Here is a 15329-nt window from a genome sequence, read left to right as displayed (position 1 = left end):
ATGGCAATTGCAACCCTTACAACAAAGTTCCACCCTTTATATGTGTTGCATATAAGGGTAAGAAATTTAATAATCCAACCAAACCAATAAAGGATTCTCCCATTGCAGAATTCTGGATATAATGCGTCTAAAAAAGCAAGTGTTTTTCAACAATAGTTCTTTTTCAAATTACAATGTATTGCAAAGCCATGGCAAGTGATACAACATTGTTAGGCTCAAAGTTTTGTGTCTTGCTGCAGTGCTGACTTGTGTGAATTTAGGGAACTGACTAGGTGTATCAGAACAAAAGCAAGACATTTATGTGCCATTGGGGTGTATTTACACTTCATAGAATTGTTTGATTTTTTTTAATGCTCTTCTGCTTTGCATTTTTGCTTTAGTAGCATTGTAACAGACCTTTATAACTGGATTCACAGAGCACGGTAAGTCATAGCACAGTTTATTTAATGAAGAGATTGCCATGCTATTGATGTTTTGAACCATGACTTATGATTTAGTATTATTTGTGAATCAGGTCACTGTGTCTTGTTCAAAAACAAGTGAATTTGGTGAAACAAATAGATGTTTTCTGCAGCATGCAATGGCACCTGCAGCATGGTCGCTGAGGAATTCTGGGAGTTGAAATCAACACAACTTAGTGACCACAGTTGAGAAACATTGAGTTAAAGAATATGGAACATGTTGTTCAACTGTCTGAAGATGGGGTTTATATTATCTCTTTGCTGGATTAGAGTATAGCATTGTGTGTATCCACACTTTTTGTCAACTACTTGCTTACTTGTATATGTTTTTCTGCATTTGTGCTACTCTTGACCTTTGTATGTTTTTTCCGTTAGGGGAAGTATAGCAAAAGGAAGAACCGCTTCAAACGCTCTGATGGCAGTACCTCTTCTGACACAACATCGAACAGCTTTGTCAGGCAGGTAAGCAACCCCAAAAAAAGAAAAAAAAGGAGGATTATCATGATGGGCAAGGGATGGCTACTAAATTCATGGGTTAGAAATTAAAGACTTGGGTTGATGTCATACTAAACTGTAGTTTGCTGTTTTTCTGCATTTCTGTCTTGCCTTCCATTCAATTTTAAGTCCTGTCAACTGCATGGACTAGTTCCTTGCATTTGTGAAATAATTTGCCATGGCTTATATTAGAACTCCTGCTCTCTAACATGGTGCTTCCACCATTACACCAAACTCTTGCTTAACATATATTATTAAATTATAAAGTTCATGCTTGGCCATAAGGTAGTATTCTGAGGTAAGTATATTTCTAAATTCAGTCATGGGGCTTTTCCTCACTTGCACCTAGCCATGACACAAACAACTTTTTAGCAACTTTTTTCTGCCATGTTCCCATGAGACTCTCCACCTCCAGGAGTATCTGCAGAATGTGGTCAAACAAGTCAAGATGGCAGTCACAATACTGATTGAAGCTCCATCTGCTTTTTATGTACAACATACACAAAAAAGCTTGGAGCTTCAATCACAATCTCATGGCCACCATCTTGCCTTTTTTGACCACACTCCCTGAAAATCCAGCCCAACATGAGTAAAGCAAGTTTAAACCATTCTCAGCTATAATACTTTTTAAACCCCATCTCTTTTTCAAGCATCCGCCAAGGGCACCTCAAGGAAAGTGAAACAATCCGGTGGCTGAAACAAAGACAATGAAGGCTGAATTAAAGGATAAACCATGGGGACAGCACATATTATGCTGATAGCAAATGTTAGCCTAAATTAGTTTTCTGCTGACTCAAAGGCAGGTGAACAGCCCTTCAACTCAACAATGGGGAAACCCCATGGTTTATATATTGTCAAAGTATTTCCCAACCATGATGAGTTCCAGGTAGTAATTTTCAACTCCCAAAATTCCACTGCCACAACCATTGATAAGAATTTGTTGATATCCAGTCACCGGGGACTTGCCATGGTGGAAATACTCTTCTTAACAATGTACTTTAATTTCAGAATTCACATATTTCTGGAAAAACATTTCCTACCCATCAGCAACCTTTTTATTGCAAGGTTGCCATTTTCTTCACCTGTTGTACGTATGCAGCTCAGAGAAGAAGAAATAAAGGGAATTTGAATGTGGGGAAAAAATTCTTCCCATGTACACTTCAGTAATTTCTTCTTTGGTCTACACTTCATCTGTTTACTGTACTTTTTATTTGTTTCCTTTCTATTTCTCATCTGTTTTTCAAAAATTTGCCACTAAATCAAAGTCTCTGAAGTTTTTGGGGAAATAAAATAATGAGACACTTATTTCATCCTTTTCATTTCATTTCCAAGATGTACATCTACAATTTATTTTCCTACTCTTGTCCCCACTTATCCTAAAGATGTACCAGTTTCCCCCCCCCACACACACTATATTTCATTTTGCAATTATAAGTCCATGCCTTTCCCCATATGAAGTAGTAAAGTGGCTGAGAAAAATTCCCACTGAGAATCAAAATTTGATTTTTGAATTTGAGAACACAGTCTAAAGCATACTCCTAGGTCTCTTTTCATAAAGTGCTCTGAAAATAAGGCAGCAGCAGATGGTAGTTGGGAATGTGGGCTGTAATCCTCTATTTATGGACCTGGGAGAAAGCTGCTCTGGCTGAATAGCACTGATTCTTGAGTAACTATAAAGTTTGGATCTATGAAATGGAACCCTTCAGTATATGAAAGATCTAAATGACTGAAGAAACAGAGGCAGAGGGGAAAGGTATTCTATGTTGAGATGATGAACAAAGAGTTGGTCATACATGATGATAAGCCAAATGCAGTCATCTGTTGAGCTCTTAAATTATGCTGGGGAGGAGACATGTTTCAAGGTTTTCAGGATTAACCTCTGTTAAACCTGCTGAAGAACATGCTGTAATTCTAATGTGTTTTCTACCTTAAGATGGTGAAAAATATTATCACCATTTTTCAGCAGTAATAGCAAGACATTCTGTGGTATGAAGAAACTTCAGTGGGTTGACTATAAATTTGCCACCCAAGTATTATGATAAGCTTCCATTGGTTTATCAAAATAGGGTGTTCATATTTCTAGAGGTCACATCAATATTTACAGTGAAACCTTGCTCTAAAGGGCATCTGTAAGCAATGGGTTCTGGTTATTCTTGAAAGTGTGAGGTGTTTCAGATGATGAAAATTAAGGGCAGTGATATCATTTGTATAACACGAGTTACTACAGAATTTTGTCTAATGCATGGGAACTCTATTCAGTTGAACTCTGGAACATCTAGATTTCCAGGTCAGGTCAATGTTCTCAGTTCTTTCAATGTATAAAATAGGCTACTGGCTTAGGAGCTTTAATAAATGTCTACAAAATCTCCCACCACAATATGACTTCAAAAACTACAATATCACCTGGTTCAGGTAGTCCAAAATACCAAGTCTTTGAGTTGACTAACCTGCCAAGTAACATGCATTTAGTTTTTAAATCAATAATTTTTAAAACAGCTGAACTGAGTTGATTCAAAATAATAACGAAAGACCTATTTTACATAGACCCACTTTTCCTCTAAGGTTGCCCACTAATAACAGAATAACAGAGTTGGAAGAGACCTTGGAGGTCTTCTAGTCCAGCCTCCTGCTCAAACAGGAGACCCTATGCCATTCCAGACAAGTGGCTATCCATTCTCTTCTTAAAAGTCTCCAGTGATGGAGCACCCACAACTTCTGAAGGCAAGCCATTCCACTGGTTAATTGTTCTCACTATTAGGACATTTCTCTTTAATTCTAAGTTGCTTCTCTCCTTGATTAATTTGTAGCCTCCAATCCCCTAATCATCTTTGTTGCTCTTCTCTGCAATCTTTCCAAAGTCGCAATATCTTTTATATAATGTGGTGACCAAAACTAAATGCAGTATTCCAGATGTTGTCATACTAAGGTTTTATAAAGTGGAACTAATACTTCACATGATCTTGACTCTATCCCTTTGTTTATGCAACCAAGGATTGCTTTAGCTTTTTGGGCTGCTGCCGCACACTGCTAGCTCATATTTAAGTGATTGTCCACTAGGACTCCAAGAACTCTCTCACAGTTATTGCTTTTGAGCCAGGTTTCACCTAATCCATGCTTGTACATTTGGGTTTTCCTGTATAAGTGTAAAACCTCACTTTTCTCTACATTAAATTTCATTTTGTTGGATAGGGCTCAGTGTTCAAGTCTATCAAGATCCTGAGCATATCATCTGGGGTATTGGCTATTGTCATCTGCAAATTTGATGAGTTCCCCTTCTATCCCTTTGTCTAAATCAGGCATGTCAAACTGCCAGCCTGCGGGCCGGATGTCATATCATACTGTGTGTGTTTGTGTGTGTGTTTGTGTGTGTGTTTGTGTGTGTATACGTACACACACACACACACCATATGGAGTTTAACAGCAATTGGGAAAAAGTCCCGATATGTCGTGCAACGTCATGTGACGTTGCGAGTGTGACATGCCTGGTCTAAATCATTGATGAAGATATTGAAGAGTACTGAGCATAAGATAGAACCTCATGGTATCCAACTGCTTACTTCCCTCCATGTAGATGTAGTATTATTAAGGAGTATGTGTTGAGTGCAGTTTGTCAGCCAGTTACAAGTCCATCTGGTGATGATGTTGTCTATCTCACTTTTTTTTTAGTTTACAAAGAGGGTCTAGGACGTTTAGGTGCTGACCCTTGATCGTGCCCACTTCATTCCCAGCCAACCATTGCTGCTGAACTACAGCAAGTTTTCCTTCTCCCCTGGACCACTGCCAGCGATTGTCCACCACCAATTGCCCCCTGGCCATCCGGCCCCATGTTAGGAAATTTCTACTTAGTTTTAGGTTGCTTTTTATGGATAAAGCATCGTAATTTGATTTGAAACCCAATATTTTTCATGCAAACATTGTGGCATTAAGTGTATGCATTTAAAGTGATTCTGACATAAGTAAGGATCTCAGTACTTCCCAGAATTAAAGGGATAAAATAACTTTCAAAATGAATCCACAGAGGAATTTCTGAATTTCCAGTTCCTTATTCAAGCCAGCATTTGAGCCTAAAATTAATATTCAACAATAATCCTGGAAAAGTATGAAAAATTAATTCTACTTTTCTCAATAGATCATTGCAATTTTCATAATTAAAATATCACAGCATGTGTTTGCCAAAGAAATGTATTTAAAGCCCTATATATTTGCTTAAAGTAATTTAATAAAATAGAAACTTCAAAATAGAAATCAACCTTGGAGCTAAATATATCTGAATCGCATTTATCTTATTCTACATACTTAAAACAATTATAGAGTCTCTGTCTAGATCTTTATTCATTCTTATCAAGGTAGAGAAGGTAGAAATTAAAATTTGCTAACAGAGAAAACTTACAAACAAAATTTATTCTAAGATAAATGAAGGAATCTATACACAACCTAAAAACTTAGTCCAGATTATCAGAAGGAATGCTATAACTGAATGTATAAATATTGATTAATAATTGATTACGTGCATCAAGTCATTTTCAACTTCTAGCCAACATATGAATAGATTTTCTCCATATGTTATGGATAGATTTTCTCCATATGTTATGGTTAGATTTTCTCTATATGTTATAGATAAATTTTCTTCATATGTTATAAACATTTTTGATGTTAAACTCCATATGCTGTATGTGTGTGTGTGTGTATATATATATATATATATACACACACACACAGTATATATATATACACACACAGTATGATATGACATGAACTTTTTGATTTATAAATATAAAGCAAAATCTTATGCTCTGCCAATTCACTCCTATAATTCTTTTAAGACTTTCAGAAGTTATACTAGCACTTGGAAGAAGTTTTAAAGCAAGATGTAAATAAAAGAGAGATAAAGAGCATCTTTGATCATATTTCACAACCAGCCAGGCAAAGGTGGTGGTGTCAAAATCAGTGGACAGAGCTTGTGATTCAAGCCCCACCCCCTTTATACTTGGAAGTGACATTGACGTACATCTAAAATAGACTATCTGCATCGCCGTGCTCTGTCAGCCATCTTACTGATTTTGCCCCTTCTAGGCAACCCTAACCACAGCTACACAACTATATGTACGAAAACGACACATCTTTAATAATAAATTTTATTAGGTGAGTTTTCCAAACTTTTCTAACATCTTTTGGCTTTTGGCTGAATTCATCTATCCCCATGGACTGAGATATGTTAACGATATTGTATATCTTTCCCCGTGGTGAATTAAGCAATGTCAGGACCGTCTTACTCCCGTACCTGGAACAAGAACAGGTATCAGCTGAACCCTGGCAAGACTGAATGGGTTTGGGTTTTGAGGCCCAGTATGCCGTCTTTAGGGCTGGATGCATTACCCCAGAGAGATCCAGAGTGCAACCTGGGAGTCCTCTAGATTCTCAACTCCTGCAATGAGCAAGTGGCAGTCGTGGCTGGGAGGGCCCTTACATAGCTTCATCTTGGGTGCAGTTGTCTCTCTTCCTGGATCAGCAAGAGTCATTCTTATAGTCATTCGTGTCCTAATGGGCCTACAGATTGGACTACTGCAATGCATTCTACATGAGGCTGGCCTTGAAAACTATCTGGAAGCTTCAACAGATACCAAATATAGCAGTATGGACATACCCATGCATTCCTAGAATAGCATGGGTAACACCTCTGTTCTGCAAGCTGCATTGGTTGTCAGTTTGCTTCCATATCCAATTCAAAGTGCTAATTTTAACCTTTAGAGCCCTTCATGGCATAGGACCAAGCTATCTGAGGGTCTCCTCTCCCCGATTATGTCAGCCTGCCCCACCATATCTTCAGAGAATGCTTTTGATCTTCCAAAAGAACCTCAAGATCTGGTTATGCACCCAGGCATGGGGTTCCTGTGGAACCCAGATAGTCCATTGTTGAGAAATCAGTTTTTTATTTTCCTTCCTTTATGTTTCTGTTTATTGTTTTTTAGGAATACTATTATTAGTTTTGTATTTGTATTTACTGTTTTTTTATATTTTTTGATTTATCTATGAGTATGTGCTGCCGAGTCACCTTTGGTGAGATGGGCAGTTTTATAAATTTATTAATAAATTAATAAGTAAATGTTGTAATTTGTGGGTTAAATAAACCATACTAAACCAAAGAATAACATTTTGGAGAAACCAAAGGTAAAGTACCTAAGAAACTTCCTAAAAAATATAACAACAGTTTTCAGTAATTATAGTTGTTGCATTTTACTTATTTTGAATTAAAATAAAAATATCAATTACAAATCCAATAATGCCAGAACTTTACAAATCTGTAAATCAGGAGTTGCAATCCATAGTGATGCTAAGTCAAACCCACATAAACCACATTATAGTACTGTGTGATTCAAGCAGTTTTAATTTTTTTGCCAAGTGATGATGGTTGTGTACACCCTCCAAGTTGTCATCCGAGATAAAAGAACCAGCATTTGCACTTCCGCACTACAATATTTTTGTTGTTTATGTTTATCTATGTCAGCTGCTTTGTCAGTTTCTTGCCTTGGCAAATAAAAAATAAACAGAAAGCATTTCTTCCATTGCACAGGGAAGCAATGAGGTTGCTATAGCAATTCTCCATCTGCTGAGTGTCTGGAAAGACAGAAATGAAGCATCTATCAAAGCATTTATAAACCAAATAGGAGAAACATCTTTCAATTTAGCTTTGGTCCTGGCTCTGGAATAGAAATTGCCTGGGTCACCTTGAGAAGGTCTCTGTTTATGAAGATAGAGACAAGGGATAAAGGAGTGCAACCTTGTGGACAGGACTAAATAGAATAATAACAAATTGTAACCTGACCTATTTTAAACATTTTGAACAGAGAGCAATGTTAAAATCAGGAAACATGGGCAACTACTGAAAAAAAAATCATCAAAAGTTAATTTAAATGTATCCACTTCATAAAATTAGCTTGACAAATCCTCTGAGTCCATCATATCCTGCCTATGATTTTTTTAAAGGTTACAAGTAAAATAACAACAACAACAACCCCCTGCTCACTCTCTTCTTAAAAACTTCCAGTGTTGGAGCATGCACAGCTTCTGGAAGCAGGTTGTTCCAATGATTAATTGTTCTACGTGTCAGGAAATTTCTCCTTAGTTCTAGGTTGCTTCTCTCCTTGGTTAGTTTCCATCCATTGCTTTTTGTCCTGCCTTCAGGTGGTTTGAAGAATAGCTTGACTCCCTCTTTTTTGTGGCAACCCCTGAGATATTGGAACACTGCTGTCATGTCACCCCTCATCCTTCTCTTCATTAAACTAGACATACCCAATTTCAGCACCCGTTCTTGATATGTTTTAGCCTCCAGTGTCCTAATCATCTTTGTTGCTCTTCTCTGTACTCTTTCTAGAGTCTCAACATATTTTTTACATCGTGGTGACCAAAACTGGAAATTAATTTATTGAAAAAAAACCAAATGAGGGCTGTTGCTAATAGCAACTAATTCAGCAATTTGAATGGAAGATTGTCTTATTTGTTCAGGAGAGGGGAGCAGCTGTGGCCCTCCAGACTCCACTTCCCACTAGCCCAGATTCCTGGCTATGTTGGTTGGGACTGGCAAGGGTTGGAGACCAATGGCCTTCTTTTAAAGGGCCACCAATTCTCCAGTCTTGCTTTACCATCTGTTTTGATGAATGAAAGCAGGAATATGCTGGGATTCATATAGGCTCAACATAGCTGATTTAAAATGAGGTCAAGTGAGAAAACTAGAGGGAAGTAGATTTTGAGCATCCTGTTTCTTCAGTTTAATTTTTACTGGGTTGTGTCTCCTATAAGACAACATTGTATACTTTATATTATAAGCTTCTGTACTCCACTACAGATAAACATACATAATGCACATGAACTTTATTTTGAATGTGTGAATGGAAAAAACAAGGAAATGGAAGAAGAGTGCAAGGGAGACCATCAGTGACCTAGACTTGCATTGCCATAGTGATAACATAGGAGGCAGTTGCTATGGAGGAGATCCCTAAGCGATCCTTTAGCACAGCATCAGCACACATTTTAAAGCTATCATGCTATGCAAGCCCTGCATTTACAGCAGAGGTCCTTTGTGGTACAGAGTATCACATTGAGTCCAGGCTTAGGGAACTGGGCACAAATCATGGCAAAAAATTATTTTGGAATCTTAGCAAGGGGCTGTTAGAGTGAGCAGTTTGAATAAGTGGAAACAGTGAAGCTCAAGCTGGTTTAGAGAAGAATTACAAATTTCCTGTCTGAAAAACGTGCAGCAGGAGAAACCAAATGTCCTCTCTTAGTCAGCCGGAGGGGGGGGGGTTGTGTAAACCTGGATCCCAAATTAGCAATTCAGAGCTCAGCAGTACAGTCTACAAAAAGGAAGGCTTCTTCCTCTCCCATCCCAATCCTGCCTTCCATATCTTATTGAAGATAGACTGTGGGGAAGAAATTGGGAAAACAATGTGTGGAGTCAGAGGAGGGATGCCACTAACAGATTTAGACACCACATTATTATTTTTTCTTCTTCATGATACCCTCAGGCTAGTAGATTGAATGAACCAAACCAGTGTGATTTATTTATGAGTTATGGTTAGTATGTTGTTTAAGCCAAGCATGGGTTGTTCAATAAGCAAATCACAACTTAATGCAGAGAAATTTACATCTGTGGATTTCATTTCAGTTTTTCAGGTCTTTTATCCTCAGACCCCTGCTCTGGCTACGATAGCCAAAAACCAGAGTCACAGTTTTCTGCTTATTTCAGGTAGGAAACAGATAAGGATTATAATAAATTGTACATGTACACACAGAGAGATGCACACACATGCATGCAACACAGAATATTACTTATGAAAAATATTTTAAATAAAACAAAATAATCCTGAAATAGGCATAGCAATTTAATTCTAAAAAAAAGCTAAAAATCTCCCCACTGTCATTTCTGCTTTTATGATACCTCTTCATCTACTCTGAAGCTTACAGCCATCCCCTGGATCAAGTCATGAGCTACCCAGAGTAGCTTATTGTGTGAATATATTCACTGGGTGTATTATGTATTCAGATTTATTTTTCAACAAAATTCCCTATAGCACCAGTAATTATGACTATGATAAGAATGTGTGCTGCTCTTGGCTCCTTGTCAGAAAATTTAGATGCCACATAATTATATGAATAAAAATCTGAAATAGAGATTCAGTCACTTACAGGAAAAGGGTCAAGGAAGCAGTATTTGTAAGATGCAGAATTACCAGCATCAACAAAAACCTTAGGGGAATCTATGACATTAAGAAATGCCATGCAAAGGTTAAATCATTTTAAAATGTTTGTAAGGAGCAATGATCCAAGATGACAGAAGGGCTTGTACGCAACACTCTGTTGCAATGTATATGTGACTCCTTAATATGCACACATTTTCTATATTGGTGTGCAACCAAATCATTTTTTCACAGATGAGGTACAGAAGATCCCTAATTCTACATTAAAAATGGATTTGTCTTTAACAGTGTTTTTAATACAACTGTTAAAGCAGTTGCATCATATTTTAGGCTTGAAGTTGCATCGTATTTTAGGCCTGCAAGAAGACATGTGTACATTAATGAATAGCAGAAATGCTGTCCTTATATTCATGCAAGATCCAGAGAACTAATTCTGAATTATTTTCATAGAGTGTATAGCTCATAGATTAGATTAAGGAAAGCCCAAATGCTCCCACCACCCTGGCTGGGAAAATGTTTATCTCAGGATAATTGTGACATTTGGTCCATCTATTTCAAAAAACCGAAATTCTTAAATTCCAGGGCTCATTCTAATACTAAATGCCAATTCCACCAAATGTAAAGTTGCTATAACACTGAATGCAGAGAGTACTGAATGAATATATTATGTGAACCCACCCATTTTGATTTGTAAACCATGATTTATCATTTAGCAACTGTAGAATCTAATGACTTGTAGTTTATCCAATAAACAAACATTACCTAAACCAACTGATTTATAATATAATGGCTCAACGTGGAAGCAAATTAGACAATCAGCTATAATACCATATAAGCAAATCACTTGGAAGAAAAAAAAGAATGAGAGGCTTGCTTCTGCCACTGATTTAGAGAAGAATTAGAGCGTACAGGTTCATTTCTTGGCTGCATCAAGAGCCTTTAGCTCTCCATCAAGGTGGCAAGCATAGTGGCAAAGAGAAGGAGTAAGAAGCAGTGAGAACTGAAAATAAATATCCCATTGCTTCTATTGTTTGATTAGGCTCCTGTTAACTGCCCAGCATTTTCCAAAGTGGGGGAGTAAAATACATGTACTTTACAGAACTTCCCCACCTATCCTACCTTCCCCCCAAAAGCAGCTCTTTTCTTAGAGTCTTTTATTACTACCTGCTAGCTCATTCTTTGTCTCTTTCAAGTACACCCAATAGTGCATTCAGAAAGCTTAGAGGTTAAAATGACTTCATTCACTGGAAGAAGGATTAGCATGGATCACATTGATTTGAACTGTTATGTTGGTGCATAGTTTGAATCATCCTTTTTAGGCTACTTGGGATAAAGCATGGTAGATAAATGACTACTTTATATAAAGTTAGCTATCTGAAAAACAGATCTTAAATGCATGGGAATGAGATCCTTGAAAATTGAATTATTCATTCCAACTGGGATTGGAATGCTGAATTTTTGGCATTTATTCACATAGTAGCATCATGAATGAAGCCCATGTTTTCCCAATTTGGCTGAAGCTAGAGCTCCATGGAACACTGGGATTACCTCCATAGATGATTAGTATTTCCATTAGTATTTTCTCCCAGATTTGCGACTTTACATCCTCCCTATAATTGGAAAATCTCTGGAATACAATGTGAATCTTATTTTTCTGCAGGCAGATTTGATTTCTCCTTTTTTTCTACAAAGCCAAACTTGCTGATGTATTGGCAACCTGCCAGTGTCAACACTTTCCTGTTGATCAGTTGGAGGAATCCTAGTCTGCTCAGGAAGAATTCTTGATAACTGTGTGAATATTCACATTATAGAATAATCTGTTATTTGGATGGCTGGAACAGTTGCAAGGGAAACTTCATAGACTTATATCTAGAACTGGCTTCAAATAACATTTTCAAATTCTTCACTATGTTTATTTATTTATTAATCACATTTGTATGGCTGCCCATCTCACAGAAAATCTTGGGTAGAATACACAATCATGTATAAATAGCAATAGGAATAGCATTATTATGCTATTATGCTTATATTATGCTTATATTGTTATATTTATTATGCTTACATACCACCCCATAGCCTTTTACTGCATTCTCTGGGTGGCTTATAATATAAACATTATTTTCATATTGTCCCCAACAAACAATCTGGGTCCTCATTTTACTGATCTCGGAAGGATGGAAAGCTGAATCAATTCTGAGCCCATCACGATCGAATTTCAGGCTGTGGGCAGAGTTTGCCTACAATACGGCACTTTAACCACTCCACCACCAGTAAAAACAGTAAATAAATAAAGCAATCAGTAGTTAAAACAATTATATAATAATTTTTAAAAGAATTAAAAGCTATAAGAGCAAAGCTAAAACAAGAGAAAGAATAATGCATAGAGGAATGTTAATAATAAGGGAATGACTTCATGGGATCACCGTCTCCTGGAGTTCCAAGGGCTGCTGGCATAACCAGGTCTTGAGGGACCTTAGGAAGCTTAGGAGTGATGAGGCCTATCTTATCTCAGGGGCAGAGAAGATTTCACAATATGAACCCCACAGCAGAAAAGGCCCACCACGTAGGGCCCGCCAAATGTAGCATTGTCAACATTGAAACATATCCATTCTGTGAAATCTGGGGAGACAGATTTAGGGAAAGGCAATCCCTCAAATAACCCAGTCACATACCATGTAAGGTTTTAAAGGTCAATCCCAGTACCTTGAATTGCATCTGGAAACAAACTGGCAGCAAATGCAGCTTGTGCAGCAGAGGTATAACATATATGTTCTACCAGAAACCCACATAGCTGCTTGCACTATTGCATTTTGCATCAGCTTAAATTTCTGCATACATTTCCAGGGAAGCCTCATGTTTTATGGGCAAAACATTGATGGAACATTCTCCAAGGAAGAACTTCTTCAGTGATTTCTTAATGACAAGCCTCCTCCTTTGTGATCATAGTAGCATCATTGCTGAAAAAAAACCAAAAGATGATGGTGTGGTGCAGTGGTGGGATTCAAATATATGAACAACCGGTTCTCTGTGTGGATGCCATTTCCGGAAGTCCATTCTGGGCCTGGGCAACAAAAAATCAGCTACCGGTTCTGCCAAAGTGGTGCGAACCGGCTGAATCCCACCACTGGTGTGGTGGCAACTGCAGACAAAAACAGGGATATTCCTAAGTAACTTAAATGCAAGGAAATTCTGCTTCAATCCTGAAAATGTCTCTCAAATACTCTTATCCCTTAGAATAATTGCTAAAGCAAATTCTCCTTCATCAAACAGCAAGAGAACTGCAAAAACTGAAGAGTTCTTCTGCCCAAATTCATTCTAATCCTATATGTATATTAAATATATATTATATGTGTGTACATATGTACATACACATAGTCTAATCCTGTAATATATACCACTGAATCATTATATTCTCCACAAGATGATGCTCTTTCCTCCTTTCTAAATTACCCCTCATTTCAGCCTGGGTATCAGCTAGAATGACTTTGGTGTAGTCTCACACGCCCACCCACTCGCTGGGATGTCCAGTCCCTGGTCTAAATATACCGCAGCTGTTTGCTAATGTAGCAAAATGTTTGTAACCTGAGAGCCCAGGAATAGGCAGAGCCACCTCTGTCCACATATCACCAGGCCTAGGCAGCATGGAGACGCCCAGCAGCAAAGACCCCAGACCCGCTTTGGTGAGCACTTCTGTCTCTTAGCCTTACTTGGCCTCATGGGGAAACACCCTTTTCCATGGTCTTCCATTCCCCCCCCCCTCCCCGGTCGTTAACTTGGCTCCCAACTTGAATTAGGGTTTTAAAACTCAGAATAGACCCCACTAGTACCCTCCTAGCCTTTTTAATGCCGCAGTACTGGAAAACCTATGCATTCCAGATTCTTTCCTTCCTTCCCCATCTCTTCATTTCTCTTTTACCTTCAGAAAAATTCATCTTCTGTCCCCATCACCTGTTCTTTTTTAATCTCCCCCTTACAAAGCAAATGTACTGTGACAGTGTTTTATTTTATTTTCCTTCTTCTGCTTACTAGCCTTTCTAAATATAATTTGCAATATTACAGTTATACCTATTTGGTCAGCTAGCCCCTAAATCTTGATTGTTTGGGAACTAGAAGTAAATATCTATCAACTTTTTACATTTTGGAAATGATTCTGCTTGGTTGCGGAAGGGGTATGAAACGCTTTATAAAAATAGTGATTTGAAATAAATAAATGAACCCTGAGGTTTTCAGGCTAATAGGATTTTTTTCCCAAATTTCTTTTGTGATGTGCTCTATAGGAATGCTGCTTGTTGTTCTGTTCCATATTGTAAGATAAGATAGTAATCTTATGAATCCATATGAATTCTTGCAAGGTCCATGGTTCACCATATGTAAGCTAGTACTTTTAACTTTTACACATCAGTCATCATGCTTGAGGGGATTCATCCCTTCACTGTTTGTTGGAATGACTGGAATCATTTTTATTTGAGTATTATGATGATGTAGTGATGATTATAAACTCATATAGCTATAAATAGAGTGTCAGTAAATGTAGCTTCATATTAACTGAATTTAGAATAAAAGAGGGTGCTGGTATTCAAATGTCACCTACCTTTTAAATCAATTCATGTTTTTCCTATGCCACCACCTCTTTTTGTCTGATGATTTTGGCTAGATCAACTTTTTCTAACCTGATGTTCTCCAGATATGGCTATACTAGATTAAAATGCCAACAGGAAGGCTAAGCTAGACCAATGGGGGCAGGGGGGGTGTGATTCATCTGCTTCTGTCTTCTGATTTGGAAATGAAACTGTTGGATTGAACTATAATACCAATCTTTGGTAATTTACTGTCAGAAGTCCCTTTCATTCCGGACAAGTCCAGTCAGTCCTTGATGCCCATTCTTTTCTTGAACAGCAAGTCTTAAACTCTCTTTAAGCACATTAATAGTTAGGAACTACTTGCTTTCTCTCTGCTGACCCTAGATTGCCAGGACCAGTACATCAGAACTGACTTTTGAGGTGAAGATGGACTTGGGTAGAGGGGAGATGGATGTCTTCCATGAATAGGATAACATATGTGCTTCTCTATAGGGAGATATACAGTAATCACTTAGCAATGTCCATCTCAGGAGTAGAAGATATTTTTGGCATCAATATGCCAAGTCCACAGCTTTAATTCTTAGTATTATTGGCCATGT

General features: G+C 37.7%; 1 protein-coding gene across 1 annotated transcript in view; it reads left to right on the top strand.

Annotated features, from left to right (window-relative positions):
* The window catches only part of CACNB1 (calcium voltage-gated channel auxiliary subunit beta 1), a 48953-nt gene continuing 33624 nt past the window's right edge, over nt 1–15329 (top strand). The window contains exons 1-2 of the mRNA XM_029287357.1: nt 1–57; nt 837–923. Coding sequence (XP_029143190.1) covers nt 1–57; nt 837–923 — 144 coding nt within the window. The remainder of the gene's footprint in view (nt 58–836; nt 924–15329) is intronic.

This window comes from Protobothrops mucrosquamatus, unplaced genomic scaffold, assembly GCF_001527695.2.
Source record: "Protobothrops mucrosquamatus isolate PMUCROS unplaced genomic scaffold, P.Mucros_1.0 scaffold1, whole genome shotgun sequence".
NCBI classification, from domain to species: domain Eukaryota; kingdom Metazoa; phylum Chordata; class Lepidosauria; order Squamata; family Viperidae; genus Protobothrops; species Protobothrops mucrosquamatus.
The sequence above is the reverse complement of the archived record's forward strand: the minus strand, read 5'-3'. Positions and strand labels throughout refer to the sequence as shown.